Consider the following 16774-nt stretch of genomic DNA (forward strand, 5'->3'; position numbering starts at 1 on the left):
TGTTGATATTTTAAATGCAATTATTTCCTACAATTTTGAAGGCGAACTTTACGAGCTGCACGTGAAAGCAGCACGGCCGTTTAGGAAAGCAGCAGCGGGGGCTTCGCAGCCAGTGTGGCAGCTGGGAATGTGAGGGTTTCAGCACAGGCTGCTATTTCAGGACTGGAAACAGTAGCAGGGCTGGCCGGGGAGGGACAGGCTCTGCCCACAACTTTACTCTAGCCAACACACTGGCTTAACCTCAAGTCCAAACGGAGGGGAGAAGCTGCTGTTTCCCGCCTGGAGTGTCCGTGTTCTCGGACCGCGGCAGATGGTCAGCGGACAGCCGTTGGTGGTGGCTCACTGCTGGGCTGAATGCTAGAGGGAACCAGCCGGTGCACCGCGCTTCTCCTTCTTTATCTCCCCTCGGTCGCTGATACGTCCCAGTGAAGTGTCACTCGTTGGTCCAGTACAACCTGAATGTTTCCCGGCGTGAGTAGCTCGGTTAAATGTGTATGTTTCGCCGCTAACCAAACCAAACACGGTAACATCATCAACAACAAAAACAGCGACGATGGAGTGAAATCTGCGGCGGGGGGGCGAGCGACACACAACCTGCCGCGATTTCCTGCGCGTGAATAAATAAATGATAGAGGATACAATGACCCTGCTGTCTCTATTAGGTCGGATCATGCGTTATTTTCTGCTCAGACCGGAGACCTTGTTCTTGCTGTGCATCAGCCTGGCTCTGTGGAGTTACTTCTTCCACACGGACGAAGTGAAGACCATCGTCAAGTCCAGCCGAGATGCGGTCAAGATGGTCAAGGGGAAAGTGGCGGAGATGATGCAGAACGAGCGCTTCGGTGGGCTGGACGTCCTGGACGCGGAGTTCTCCAAGACCTGGGAGTTCAAGAGTAACAACGTGGCCGTGTACTCCATCCAAGGCCGGCGAGATCACATGGAGGACAGGTTCGAGGTGCTCACCGACATCGTCAACAAGAGTCACCCGTCAATCTTTGGGGTTTTTGATGGCCACGGAGGAGAGGTGAGTAGGGCACCCAGGGGGACATTAAAGTGATCTCCAGGGGGGCTAAAGTGTGGGTTTGAATGAGTTATGTCTGGTCCTTTTCTTAGACCTGCTTTTATTTCTTTATTAAAAGCACGAATTAGACTAAATAAAGCAGAGATCTTATTCTGTATTTCAACCGAAGCTGTCCTCGTTGTACTTTTAAATAAAGTATAAATATGAGGGATAAAAATCTACTTTCTATACACCTAAAATAACTTCTAACGGATAAAGCGATGTAGTCCACCCTATAAATCATTTATTACAGTGTATTAAGTTACATAGAGTTAATGTGTAGTGATGAAGGGGATATTTTCCTTCCTCAGTTTGAACCCTGTGTATTTTTTTTGTCTCTGTGGTAATTTAATCAAACACAAACTAATTCAGGATTATGCAATTCGGGGGAAGGAGAAACTGAACTAATGAATGTCTTGAATGTGTTAACACGGAGACTCTTTAAGACAGGGACTCGAGGTCGAGTAATTAGGCAGGATTCACTTTGACGTCCCGTGTCATTGATGGGTGCAAGTTATGACTTTAATTAGGACAAACCAAGTGACACACACACACACACACACACAGAGGCACAGCGACACTGGGGCTTCTGGGTTGTCTCGTTACAGCCCTGCAAACACACTCACCCTCCCTGTGAGAGAGTCTTCTTTTAGAACGCATGCTCTTTATTTCCAGCTTATTTCTCTCCAAAAACAATCTCTCTTGGGTTTGTTTGTCCAAAGCAGGGATGCATCCCCCATAGTCTAACACAATTATAGCTGGAAGGAGAAGGATAAACTCAGATTTTTTTCAGATTCTATCCGGGGCCCCATACTGTGAGGAAAAACACAGATGACATCGATCACTAGTCCGCTGGTTACAGCCGTTCTCCTTTGCTTTCTGCTTCCTTGGTGCTAATTAATGTCAGGGCATCGAGGCAACAGCCTGACAAAGCAGCTCACAATGAGACCCTTAAAAAGTGCTGTCAGTTAAAGGGACAAAGAGCATTTGACATGATGCCACAGTCAGGCGGGAACATGAAAACACTGATTTATTATGAAGTCGAAGCATGCCTCTGCTCGGGCATTGTTTTCTGAGGCTTCGACTGTGCCCTCAGCTGACAGTGCTGATGCAACAGAGCCACCAAATAGAAAGAAGAAGAAGAAACATAAACTCCAATAGACTCTTCTCTTCTCTTCTCTTCTCTTCTCTTCTCTTCTCTTCTCTTCTCTTCTCTTCTCTTCTCTTCTCTTCTCTTCTCTTCTCTTCTCTTCTCTTCTCTTCTCTTCATTCTGATGAGCCACTTCTGGTGGAGCTCAGTGCTTTTTTAAAATTTTTTTATTGTCTCACTGCAACAATCTTCACTCCTGAGGTTGACTGCTGTACTCTGATTGAGGCTAAATGATAACATACTAAAAATAGGCAGCTAAAGGCATCGAGGTGGCTTTTCTACTAGGGGAAATTAAATTTTAGGCCGCAACGCTGGATGCTGCAGCTTTTTGACCAAAAGTGGTCATTGGATTGGGTTTCCCCTCATGGCTTCCTTCCCTCCTCTGTGGAGTTCATTTTTAGCGATCAGTGGCCTAACCTGTTAGCGCTGCCACAGCTCACCATACATGTGTTTAAGAAAAATAAGTAGGAGATATGTTTGTTGATCTGCCAAGGGAAAAAAAGAGAGAAAACGGGTGGGAGAGCATCGGTGGCGAGTGGGAAGAGCGAGAAGAGATGCTTAGGATTTGCCTTTGGATGTGAGAGTCTGCTTTATCGTTGCATGTCCATGGGCATCGGTTTATTCCCACGCCCTCTTTTGAAGTGTGGAAAATGGTTTCCAGTCAGCAGCCTTCGGAAAATAAATAAATAAATAAACATAAAAAACTTCCTCTCTTTGGTGGATGTAGATATTTTTATATTTATACTTATTTATTTAGCCAGAGGGCATTAAGCGGAGTGATGCTGTGTGGCCCAAGGCAGCGTCAGGATACTGGCTGTCTCAGCTGGCTTGTTAGTGAGGTGTCAAATGCTTCAATTTCTTTACACACGCACGTATGCGCACACACTCTGCTCATCCAGGCCACATATACACAGTCATTAAAGCAATGTCGGACTTGTGCCAGCATCTTTTTAGCATCCAAGACTTTAGCCCTTCTTGGATGTTTACAAATCCCATAATGGACAAAAATGTAAAGTCCACTTTCACTGGGGTGTGAGCATGCTAAAATAGAGAAATACAATCAACTCAGAGGAGGAAATTGTAGTTTAAACTACAATAAAGGCTGCCACCAGTGGTTATGTTATATAATTGATTAATGTTAACTGATAACTATTTAATTACAGGAAATTTAAAAAAAAGTGGCCTGTGTTGATGTCCAAGTCAGGTAAAAAACGTGATAATTCCATAACATAAAGAAAAGCAGCCAATGCCCATTACTAAGAGGCTACATGTGTGTGATGTCTGTCTTTTTAAAGAAAAAGGACATTGAAGGATTTATCAGAACAGCTGACAGTTTACCTGCATACCAGCTCTGGTTAGTATTTATAATATTGATTCATCATCTTGGCTTCACAAAGCTTTCAATTTCTTCCTGCAATCCGTTATTGTTAATGCATGTACCGGTGCTGTGAGTGAGGGCAGGCACTAAACGCTCTTGTAATTACTGTATCCTATTATTGACAGGCAAACAGATGCTTTCTTGCCAAGAAATTGATCAGTACAAGATTGGTATCTTTCTCATTCCTGCTTTTAGTGATGTAGCTGGAAAAGGCAGGCAGTAAGCTTCAAACAGCTTGCATAGCTGTTCTCCAAAAAGTCAAACTGAATTAAAAAGCTGCATCCATAATTGCTCTTTATTTACAGTCATGTAAAATGGTTTTCACCTGACATGATAGAGTCCTGTGGAGAAACTGCTTCTTATCTATACCTTGTGATTAGCTCACAGAACCACTATTTAGCAGCATTAACTTGAACCAGTTGTTTTTTGCATGACTTTATCAGTGTCTCACATCATTGTGGAGGATTTTTTTCCCCCAGTCTTATTTGCAGGATTGCTTCAGTTCATTGAGGTTTGTAGGCATTTGTTTATACGCAGCTCTCTTAAAGCCCCACCACAACATTTCAGTCAGGTTGAGGTCTGGACTTTTTTACTGGCTCATTGCAACATTTTTATTCTTTTCTTTTTCAAATATTCTGTTGCAGATTTGCTGGTGTGCTTGGGATAATTGTCGTGCTAGCACAACCTTTATCTGTGAGAAATATGGTCTCACGAGAAACTCTAGAATACTTTAGTATACAGAGGAGTTCATGTTCAGACTTGGTGACTGCAAGGTGGCAATCGTAGCTCCTCTACTACCATGCTTGACAGCTGGTATGAGGTGTTTGTGCTCACATGCTGTGTTTGGTTTTCTCCAAATCAGACATTCTGCATTACAGCAAACGTCTCCAAGTTGGTCTCAGCTGTCCAAAGGATGTTGCTCCAGATACAGTATCTTGTGGTTTAATCAGATGCAGCTTTGTAAACCTATGCCAGGGTGCCATGTTCTTTTTAGAGAAGCTGTCCAAACAAGCCACACTTGTTCAGTCTTTTTCTGATTCTGCTGTCATGAACTTTAAACATGCCCTCTGAACATTGCACGGTCTGAGTTTTTGGGGATGCCCATTCCTGGGAAGATTGTAGCTTAGTTTTAACCGTAAACTAAATGCTCCAGAACAGCAAGCTTACCAAACCTTCCACTTTTCTAGAGGTGCAGTTTACCTGGCTGCAGTATGGATGTACTTTGTTTCTCTCAGGAGTCCGGTGAGAAACTTTACTTTTCACATGACTGGATCTGTGTAGTGAATTACTTAGGCCGTTTCAGTAGACGCAAAGTATGGTACAAGGCCTCACAAGAAGTAGCGTACAACTGATGGTCATTACCCAAGCATGGAATAGAAAGAAAACCATAAAAACATAGACAGGTGAGAGGAAGAAGATTGGTGCATCCAAATGTAAATGGCTGCAAAATTTGTTTTTATATTACCAAACTGCGCTGTCCAAGTGTCCAATAGTTTTTGTGTTTAGCCAAAGAGCTCACAATACAAGACTTTCATAGAATTGCCTGAATGCAAGTAGTGAATGAGTGCATGATTTGATACAATAAAAGGTCTGCCCACCCGTGATAACATGATTACTTGTGCATATGGCTGCCCGAATATAAAGCTGATAACTTCCACTCAAGGCAGTGTTTACTTCCTGTTTTTGCTCTGATTTTTATTCTAAAAGTTCTGAGTCAAAGTGGCGGTTCACATCATCATCGCTCTGATTACTCTTTCAGGATGTTGACAAGCTCACTGCCGTTCTTTGTCTGCCATCTTTTTCCCAGTTACAGAACCTCCAAGTCTTCCTTTGTGCTTTTTCTCACTTCATGATAAATTAAGTTTAGAGCGTGAGCCGTTTCTTTAATGTTGCTATCTGTGCATTCTTCTGAAAAGCACATCATATGCCAAATTAAGATGAATTCAGATGGCCAGCCTGTACTGCGGTTCGTTTTCAGCCGGTTGGAGGATAGAAGGTAGCAACAGAAGATGGATGTCTTCATTCGTTTGACTCTGTTGATGTTCTGCCAATTCACTGGAACCAATCAGTTTACTACCAGATAAATAAATTATCAGTGAGCGATTGATAACATCTGGAAATCTCCTTTTTTCTTTCATTATCTTTTTGCAACACACACACACACACACACACACACACACACACACACACACACACAATGCAAATTCAATTTCCAAAGTGTTAAAAATCGGTGTTTAATGTGAGCATACCTTCGGCTGTCCAAGTCATATTAGATACTGGCTCAGTGAGGAGATTTATCAGTTAAATGGAGATTGATTTTTAGCTGACACGTGGGAATAACCTGCATGAAAGTGATAACCCTGGGCTCTCTGTCCATTTAATGGCAACATGAGCCATTTGTTCCTTTACCAGGATGTAGAGAGTGAGCCATACTTCACTCCTCCCCGTCTCACTCTCAGGTTGTGGCTTCAGGCAGTGCAAAATTACCTTAACTGTAGAGCATAGAGAAGACATTAACTATAAGCCTGTTTAACCTGAATGCGGGGGCTTTCTCTTGCCGTCTGTTTCCCTATCCTTTTAAGTTTTTGTTCTGTGGATTTCCATCACAGCTCGCTCTCTCATGCTGTTTCGATCAGTGGAGTTTGTGAGTGGGTTGTGATAGATACGGCTCCTAACTGTGAAGGAGGTGACTGCGGCGAGTTCAGAGCAAAGAAGCACAAATAACGTCGAAATCATTTTTAGAGGACTCCTTTCAGTCTTAGCTTGTCCTGAGTTTACCTTTGCTTCAGTTTAAGGCTAAACTTGCTTTCAAGTTTAGTGCAGTTCCTTGAGTTGCAAAGAAGACAAGACTTTTAAAAGGGATCGATGATGGTTCACCTTTTAAACCCCAAGGACACGTTATAGTCAGACAAGCTGTTGTTTGAATTTGAGGTATTTTAATGCGGCTATGTACATGTTTGTGTTTTACCCCAGAAGGGTAGATACCGAGCCGTTTGAATTTCTCCTGAGCTCACTCTCACTGGAGAGATGAAAGAAGACTCGGCATGTGACTAATTGCACTGTTGGCTTTACAGGATTAGAGAGAGAGAGAGCAAATAGAGAGAGCGAGAAGGAGTAGCAAGACCAAGGACACCAACATGTGCCTGGGCGTATGAATATTAATGTGTGTGTTGCAAGCTTGCAGAGGGCGCAGTTGGAGAGAGGGGCAGTTTGATGTTAGAGAGAGAGAAGACTTGAGCAAGAAGCTCAAATTCACCAAAAACCTATTAAGAAGAACCGCCTGCTTCACATCAAGTACACTCAGAAAGTTTATATAACACACTAAGCATGCTCCAGTGTCACATGAATAATGCTGAATGCAAACAATCAAAAGGTTGTAATCAGCTATATTAAGTATTATTATGTTAAAGGAATTGCACAAGTGTTTTATTCACCTCTGCTCTTCTGAGCTTTTAATAGTTCAACTTTTTGGTTCACTTACACTGCTCTCATCAGTGGTGCTTTTGGGCAAACAAAAAAAGCCCTAACTGGACAGTACAGCTGATGTCTAGCAGCTAAGGAAAGCAGCATTTTCTTCAGGATTTTGCCCAAAACAGCTCTAAAGCAAGAGTAAATGGAAACTAGTGTGTGAAAATAGTGCCAACGCTGACAATAAATCAGTCATTGCAGACTTCAGATATAAGTTTGTCTCATGTGGTGCACCGGTTCTGCCAGCCAGCCCATTGCCCACTGTGCTGTTTGCATGCTGGAACACACTATTGAGAGTCATGTGGATTTCAGATACAATTTGCTGTGCTTGCTCCTGGGTTCGGTACGCTGGGGAAGCCAGAGCTGAGCAAAACAGGGAAACATTTGAAAAACCCTCATGCTCGTCTTCTAAATACAAGTTGCAATGATAAAATTCTGTTACTTTGCACATAAAAAAACCCAAAAACCATACTGTATTTAAATTTGGCTGTTCTCTCCTCGAAGGTCGTCTCCTCGGACTGCTTGTAGCCGACTTGTAGACCTCAAACTTGTTCAGAAAGGGAAACCTTTAGTGTCAAATTAACAGACCTTCAAATCAATGACCATGACAGCTGATGACAGCTAGGTTATGCCGAGAAGGAAATGCTAATCTCTTTTAAACGTCAAATCAGTCATGGAGTTGTGCACTGAGAATTCACTCCAGATGGTAAGATGGTGCAAAGCTCTTCTGTAATGTCCTAAAATTTTATGCTGTTTTGGCCACATGAGTATAGTCTTTGATCACCACCCGCCCTACACGGTAGATTTGGCTCGCTGCGATTTTTGTAGTCTCTCCAAAATGAAATTTAACTTGAAGGTTTGTTGTTTTATAACCACTCCTCCATAAGCGAAGAAGTCTGAACAGTGTTGTCACATCAAACACTCAGTTTTTTTTAGCTTTTAAGAAAACTTTAAACTATAGAGCTACTGAGCTACATACAAACAAGCTTAAGTTGTCTCTAAATAAAAAGATTGCCTACCATCAACAAGCAACCTGACATCTTTAAAACATCTTTCCAAGATGGGACTTTACTAACAGGGTTTAAAAAATAAAGCAAACCAGTGCAGTTTAATTCAGGGAATTCAGGCACACAATATCAGCTTTTCTCCACTTTGGTCTATTGACGTCCAACTGGAAGCCTTGTTTCTATTGACCGCTTGGGTATTAGTCACAGCGCGCAGTGGTCAAAGTTCAACTAGCCCTTTGATCAGTGCACTGACAGACCATCGTAGCCCAGTGCAAGCCATTGGAAATAATTGGATTCAGAGTGCAGTGGTGCTGCTGTAGTCTTTTCTGGAAGTCCGATGAGGCTAAAGCATTAGCAGCAGCTCTTAAACTGCATCATAAACTGCTTTTATTAAACTTTTTTGTTTTTTTTAAAAAGAGAGAAATGGATCTAATTCTAATCAGTATGACTGCTCATTATTACTCTTACCCTGTTGTACCCAGTTCTGTCACTTGTGATGAAAGCTGACACGCAACATTTCAGCCCCTCCTTGAATTCAAGTGAAGCAGAAAGTGGAGAGTACAGGGAGGTCATGCTCTCTCGGAAAATACTTGTGCAGCAGTGGAGAGAACAGACAGCCAGAGAGTTCTGCCGAAAAGTCTTCTGACCTTTTGGTAATTTGTCCCGGGTAGTCAGGTTCGCCTTATTTGTGGTGACAAGACTGTCAGGGAGCGACTGAGGAGTGGATTCAAGGAGTGAAACGCAGCAAATAAATGAATGAATGAGGCTGCTGCCTGTCAGCTAGCCTAAATGTTTGGCCCTGGAGTAAACATCTGTAATCTCCTCTTGTCCTCTGTCATCATTTTACATGAAATAAATGTTAGTACAGTCTTTCAATTGTACTAACATTTTCTTTGCCTCTGCATAGCCTTAAACCCTTCCACTCTCTTTAAAAGATAAGAGCATTTAGTAAAATATTAAAAAATATATTTCTCAGGTTTGATGGGTGTGTGTACTTGTGTGTCAAGACTGTGCGTGTGTGTATGTGTTTGCCAACAGCATGTAGCACCAGATAAGAGGACCTTCTTCAGCCTCAGTGTGCCATCCTTCCCTGCTGGCACTGACTACTCAATAATTTAACACCCTTGCTGTCAAACACTTCAGCTAAACCCCACCAACTAAATATACAGCTTCCTCCAAGCAGAAAGAGGCCACAAGGTCACCTTTCACACGAACACGTCACATGACATCACGCTGTGCGTGTGGTGCTTCTTAGAGGAGGTCTCAACTTGAGAGTCATTTGCAAAGTTTTAGCTTTGTGATGCTCGCCTTTTCTTTGTCCCCCACCCACTCTTAATCGGGCAGGGCTAGTCTGAGCTGTGATGTTGCTATATGGTGGGTTTGGTAATAGAGCTGTTGTGTTTTGGTGACAGCCCCCCCCCCAACCACCCGTCTGTCACCCTGTTTTCCCTTTATCACCCTTTCAATCCCCTCTTTCCGACTCCTCCTGTCTCCGAGGGGGGTTGGCAGTGAGTGAAAGCCGCACAAGCTCTTCGTCTTCAAGGCCATGTCAACCTGTCCCTCCCGCTGCCATGCCAGCTGCTTTCCACGCTCATGGTGAGCAAGAATGCTACCCTATGTGATGCTTTCCCCTAGTTTTAAATACCAAAAGATGCATTCAAAGTATAGCTTTAAAATCCAGTTTCAAACATAGCAAAGCTACAAATCTTGCTCTGAATGCACAATGGTCACCTACAGCAGCACTCAAAAGAAAATGCTATTAGACTGTCTTATGTGTGTTTCTAGGTGATTAACAGTCTCTAAATCTAATCACATGGTTGGAACCCGGCTGCTGCATTTTGTTTTTGAGAGGGGCTGCGTTCATGTGGATGGCTGTTATATAAAGCGCTGAAGTGAAAAAATGCTCACACAGCATTGTCTACAATTTGAATCCAGCTCCAGAAGCCTAACCCTGTATGCGAGCGCCAGCTACTCAATTGTTTGTTTGTCTGCGTGTGATTGGGAAAATAGACGAGTCAGTTGGAGTTTGCCTGCTCGCTGGCAGTGAAGGATGGCGGGAGAAGAATGTTGGCTAAGAGGAGGTAGCGAGCTGCAGCTGTTCAGAGTTAGCAACATTGGTGTGATTGTGTGCGCAAAGAGCCTGAGCCATGATATTTGTATAGCTCACAGTTGTGGCTCTTCCTCCAATTGGACCTGCGGGTAGGGCAGGTGCATCCTCCTAAAAAGAAAACAGGCCTGCTGGATGTGTGCCACTGCCTCTTATCAGTATAAATGCCCAGATGTGGAGTGAGCCAACTTAGATAATTTTTAAGCTTCCAAGGTCACTCATAACAAACTGTCAAACCATTAAGCAATTTTCTTAACCAGCTCAGGGTTGCAGGAAGGCTGGATCTACCCATTTGGGTGAAATAGGGCGACAGGCCACCGCACACTCTCACATCCACCAATTTACCTGGGATGAAATTAGCTTACCTGGAAGAAACCCACAGGGAGAACATGCAAACTCCACACAGAAAGGCCCCAGCCTTGTTGCTGTGAGGCAACACAGAGTTAACCACTTAATCCTTGTTGCCCATAAAAGACTGAATGGTTTGGTTTTTTAATTTATAAAATGAGATTTCTCCCCTATCTCAATTTGAATTGTTTTTTTCTTTTTCTGTCGGTGTGTGTATATTTAAAGTTAGCATGCTGCAGACGGTCTGCCAAACACATGTGCTGCACACATACTGGATCTACCCAGACAAAAGGAATGCAGCTGATATGAATGCTTGATTATTACACATGGTTTCTATTCAGGGGAAGAACGGTGAGCTACAAACCTTGGAATAAACCCGGCGGTGAACCAATCCTGAGCCAGGTTGTCTTTAATTTATGCTATAAGAAAAGCTCATGGGATATGATAAAAAAGACCAGACTCCACAGAATGTCATTAACTTGTGCTTGTGATTAAAATTGGGAGGCAGAGGGACGTTATGCACACATTTGTGTGTGTGTGTGATGTCCATTCATTCCCAGGCAGACGATCTATGTTTGTATATCAGGGTCTTGCTGGATCTCTGCCATGAAATCTTGATTATGGCCCTTTGAGATTCATGATCGTAGGATTTTTTTCCCCTCATTCCCCCTGCACAACGCTCCTCAATGAGTTTCCTGTTAAAAAAAAGAAAAAAAAGAAAAGGAGGCACTAATCTAAAACTAGTAAGGCTTTTGGGTGAACAATCTGCTCTGCAATCTTTAGATGAAGTTGTTTATTCTAAAGAGCAAACAGATGAGGTTGAAGATATAATTGGAAGGGAAAAATGAAGACGGTGTAGAAGGGTAAAGAAGCAGATTGAGGCTTTTTTGTAAACAGACTGGGGAAACGTGTACATGTTCATTAGAGTAACTGCAATAAATAAACGTAATCTTCCAATAGGATTGCGAGTTAATTCCAATCTTTATTGGTCTGACCTTTTTTGTTTGTGTAATCTTAAAGCATGCCAGCAGGGACTGAAGGGCACTGCAAGTTTAGAGCAAGGCCTGCACATAGCCTGTCTGTGGAAGTGTGAGCTACTGAGTGCATATATGAAGCCTCATGAGGTGTTGTTGGTCTCATTCAGAGAGTCTGAAACAGGTTGGTGATATCCTCTAACCCTAGTGACCTAAATTAGCTTCATTTTTTATAACAGCACTAAGTGCTTTCTGTTATAAAAAATGTCATGGCTTTTTTCTTGTTTAAAACTATCATTGCTTTACATCTCAGTATGTACCAGCATTTAATACTAATGTGGAACTGAAAACATCCATCTATTACTTTCTTCCTCTTTTCCTGTTCAGGGTCGCAGGGGGCAGCTGGAGCCTATTCCAGTTGCCGTAGTTCAAGAGGCAGTGTACACCCTGGACAGGTCACCAGTTGGTAGCAGGGCACAGAAAGACAGACAACCATTTGCGCTCACATTCACACCTGCAGCCAATTTATTATCACCAGTTAACCTAACCCTGCTAACTGCATGCCTTTGGACTGTGGGGAAGCCATGGGGACATGGGGAGAACACGCAAACTCCACGCAGAAAGACCCAGGCCAAGAGGTGGATTCAAACCCACTGTGGGATCCAGCAGTGCTAACTACTGTGCTGCCCTGAAATTGCAACATACAGCTTTCAAATGGATAACATGTTGATTGATGACGCAGACTTAATAAGTAAAGCTACAAGTTTGAAAACAATGAATATTAAAAAGTGTGAAGGCGTACACTTCAGCCAATGTACCCAAATGGAAAAATGAAAGGGTTACAAATGTTCAAAGGTTTTGATATTGCTTCGTTTATTTTACCACCCAAGTAATCATTCAGATTTAAAAACAACAGATCTTCACAGTGAAGGACCTTGATCCAGAGTGTTTGTGTCTTTCTGATTTTTAGTGTGGTTTTGGCGAGTCATTGGCCCCAAAATAGTTATTGGAATAATATAAATTAAACTGTGGCAATGTGATGACTGCATACTGCCACATCCACTGGTACACTGCCAAACAGGACAAACATTTCACTGTTGTTGGAAAGTTTAGTTTTCTTGCCCTTGATTTATGTGACACAATCAGAGAGGCGTCTGATCACTCTCAGATTCATTCTGTGGCCAGTTTTCTGAAATCCTTGGAACAATCATGTACTGCTGCCTCACTCTGATGATTGACCGAGAGCAAATCTGTTATGCAAAATATAACTTCAAATCCTTTTTTATTTAACATACTATTTATGGTCTTTTAAGTCTCATTTTAGTAGTTTGCCTAAAAAGTTTTGCAGAATGCTATTCAAACACATCACATCCTGTGTCTCGATTAAAGGATCTTTCCTTCCCTGTGCTCTGGATCATGGGCTGGTGATGGCTTTGGATGGATGGGTAGTTTTAGAGGCAGATAAGCAGGAATAGTAATTGATTACTGTGGTGCAGAGGAACCTTATAGGGATAATGCTAACACCTCAAGGCTCACAGGATCCCTGCACTCTTCAACTCTGAGCTGAGGCTATAAGGAGCAGAAGAGACAGCAGGGCAGGTTAGATTTACCATAATCCCACTGGGGATAGTGGGATTAAATTCTCTCTGTGGATTCTTATTCTTTTTTTACATCATCCACATCCTGATCATTTGTATGTGTTTAATTGTTCAATTAAGCTATCTTTTTCCTTTCTGGGGGGCCTTTTTTTTTAGATTTCTCTAACCCTGTATCTGCTTAACCGTCCAGTACCTTCATCTTACCCAGAGAAATATGTATGTTGCCTTCTTCCTGAGTTGATTTAATGAGTTTATCCAGAAGCAGAGCTGGTAGCTATACTAATGCTGCTCAGAAGGGGAGAGATGCTTTATTGAGGGTGAGAGAAAAAAGGGGAAAATAATGGCTTGGTTGAAATGTGCCTTTATTTAGGGAAGGAGAGAGAAGGAGGACAGAAAGGGAGGGAGAGAGTTGCGGAGATGAGAGGGACTGACAGACAAATAAAAATGCTCCTGGCTTACAGAAGTATAAGTGAAGATAGTGGAAGAGGGAGCTTAAAGCTGCTGTTTGGAGGTGGAGAAAAGGCGGGCAAGAAACTATTTCTTTCAAAGGAGATGAGGATAAAACCGGATGGGCTGAAAGGCAGTGCCTTGCTCGGAGCCTAAAGATTTTCCAGGACGGCAGCAAAACTCCTGTTTGCACTATGTAGGTTCACAGACTTAAGGAATCTGTCTGAAGCAAAGAGCTGACAGAAGCTAAACATAGCAAGTTACAAGGCTGAAGTGCCAGTGGAGCTTTATCATCTTTTGATCATAAGTCTGCCAGACCGAAGGCCACGGCACCATGGGGCAGTTCCTCCCCCTCAAGAAAGCATGCCGTACTTTTCCACCTCTTTCGGCCTGTTTTTCATCTCCTCTCTCACACTTGCTCTGTGCCTCTGTTGACCTTTCCCTACAGTAACTGTCTCTGTTTTCTCTCCCTCTCGTCCCCTCCCTTCCATCGCTGCATCCACTCCCCCCCTTCCTTCCGCCTCACCTACTCATCTCTTCTCACTTTTGGATCCCCTCGTGATCCCTTTTGTCCGCAGAAACAGAAATCAAAGTCTGTCATTCGCCCCGAGTGTCTCCAGCTTCGTGCTGGAGGTGCAGCTGGAGGTTGTGTGTGAGGGAGGAATTGGGAACAGTGAAGGACAGGGTTTCTTCGTCTGCATCACAGACTTGATTGATCTGTTGAACTATTTTAGGTGTGATTGTCTATTACATACTCGCTGTATGCTGAAATGTTTAAAGTAGGTTTTAAAGCAGATATTCCCCTCTTCTTCTGTTTTTTTGCCAGTGATGTCTCGTTTTTCTTTTGTGTTTTCCCCATTGCTATTCCACCTGTCTTCTCATTTTTTGCTCTATTACCTGGTGTATCTCTCGCCACCTTGCTATATCTATTTCCCCCCTTCCCTTTGCTTTTATACCTCTGTCCCCCTCCTCATCATCCTCCCTGCACCCCCTCGCCCCAGCCCACAGAGTCACCTTATCTGTCTGCAGTCTGTCTGACTTATTTATCACTGCTCTGAAATATTAAAGAGTCTGCTTCCTCTAGTCTTGAGGGGAGTCCACCTTACTTGCAACACGTGCATGCGCACACACATACACACAATGTAAATTATAGTGTTTCCAAAGACAGCACAGCGCTACGCATCCTGTCTTTTCAGAGTCTCCTCTTGGCTTTTAGAGACTGACAGACTGCACATGGCATGCTGACAAATTCTGCTCCTTTGAGACCTCTTAGGTACATGTATGCTGTCAGAAAGACTTTTGGCATTTGGGCTTGAGTGACTGCAAGCCAGTGGTACATATGCCTGTTCCTGAACACCAATTAGCATGAGCTGATATCACCATACAAGGGAATCCTGACTCATGTGAACAAGTAGGATAATTGCTGCTGGTCGCTTTATGGAAACTACAGACTTGTGTTCAAGAGCTGGAAAAAGCTCCGCTTCCGTCACTCACCACTGTAATTCTCAAGAAGTAAAAAGCATCAGCGTGAGGTGCTCCATGGATAGTCAAACAACAGATGTAACCTTTCCCTCTGCACTTTCTGTCTTTCTTTTATTTTGTTCACATCACTATTAATATCCCTGAAATGTTAGCGCAACACCACGAAAGCCTCAGAGAAGAGACTGTCTGAAGGCACGAGGTACTTCCAAATTTGTGTCAAGAAAGCATGAAGCATCAAGCCACGAAGTCTTACAAGCGTATTTTATTTGTTGTTGAACTTGTGAAAGAGCCACATCTGTGTTCCTAACCCTAACAATAAAAGACTAAACATGGTGCCACATCTGGTCAGACACCCAGACTTTTTCCCTCATTCTGCCTTAAGGCACTGTAAACCTGCACATGTTTTTTATGTTTTGATCTTCTATGTTGAGTACATTGAGTTTACATGTCATGAAATGTGCTTTTTAAAAAAATGCCATTGCCATACTCCAAATACATTGGACACTAACTGCTTCCATGTTCCTCCTGCTTGTCAAACTCCATGCAAGCAAGCTTGGGAAGCCTGAGAGTGACATAAGACTTTTAAAACACTGCTTAGAATCACTGAGATGTGTAATGTGTCTTTTTTTTTTTCTGGGTCATCGTTTCAGTCCAGTCACTGTTTCAGTAAGGCTCAGGTGATGTCACAGTTGTTTTAAGCATGTCTTTCTGCAATTTGTAGTATGTGCAGCATGAGCAGCCTGAAGGATATGCATGTCTACACACACCGACACATGGAGAAGGACAGAGGCTCATGGTGGCTTCTATTCTTAGCAGGCAGTCCCATGGGGGTGCAGCGGTGTCTAAGGCTGGAAATGGTGAGCAGGCCAAAGCGGTGTGGGTCTGCTCCATGATGGTTCTGCACCTGCTGTGGAAACTGGGCTACCTCGAAGCCCGGTGGCCCAGCGCCTGCTGGCTTTGTCACTACGCCCACAGCTCTCTCTTTCTCCAGGCATGACAACAAATACGCAAAAAGTCAAAAGGTTGCAAACCAAAAATTAACAAAAATGATTAGAAGCTTGTTCATCCAGAATTATTCCCCATGAGGCAAGCTTATGAGCATCAAGTTAATTTATCAGCTGGGCCATAAGCAGATATTTTGGACGCTTTCCACGCAGAGCTTATTGAACATGGCTGGTCCAAATGGCAACAGTATAGTTTTTGAGCTGTAATGGGCAACATTTAGGATTGTTTTGGAAATTGGGCACCGAGTTCAGAGTTTGGCTACGCATCTTGTCCTCATTATTTTGGACGGGAACTTGGCTATGCTGAAGTTTTGAGCCATCGTGGAGCTGCATGTGTCATCGTCACAACCCCTTCATCTGTCATTAAACTGTTTACCTCTTAAATCAGTGTGACCTGAGGGAATAAGTCATGTTTAAGCTACAAATAAAGGGAAAACATTAGCATCGGTGGGTCACTGAGTCAGGGAGAAATTAGTTTTGTTGCTTCCAGACTGTAACAGATTCAGTCTTGGTTTTTTTCTCCAGATTGAAGAACACTAGTGTTGAATGACACACTGATCCTGAATCAGACTTTTGGTTCTCCCCCGGCATTTGTTCCTCTCAGCAAGAATATCCTGTGCCAGTATGTGGGAGGGGATGCCCCACAAGACTGTCATTCAGACTAATATGATGCACAATCTACCTGCGTCTCCCTCCTCGTATTTGGCATGACTCACAAAAGTGGGCACTTCTCTTCAGTTTATGTATCTCT

At 43.1% G+C, this 16774-nt stretch overlaps 1 protein-coding gene across 1 annotated transcript in view; it reads left to right on the forward strand.

Annotated features, from left to right (window-relative positions):
- The first annotated feature begins 64 nt into the window (after positions 1–64).
- ppm1lb (protein phosphatase, Mg2+/Mn2+ dependent, 1Lb) overlaps positions 65–16774 on the forward strand; it is a 56110-nt gene continuing 39400 nt past the window's right edge. Inside the window, exon 1 of the mRNA XM_085243584.1 lies at positions 65–1024. Coding sequence (XP_085099710.1) covers positions 626–1024 — 399 coding nt within the window. The 5' untranslated portion in view covers positions 65–625. The remainder of the gene's footprint in view (positions 1025–16774) is intronic.

The sequence above is a fragment of the Mchenga conophoros genome, linkage group LG14 (assembly GCF_057382185.1).
Source record: "Mchenga conophoros isolate Kocher_MC1m ecotype Shallow Benthic linkage group LG14, M_conophoros_male_GT1.1, whole genome shotgun sequence".
NCBI classification, from domain to species: domain Eukaryota; kingdom Metazoa; phylum Chordata; class Actinopteri; order Cichliformes; family Cichlidae; genus Mchenga; species Mchenga conophoros.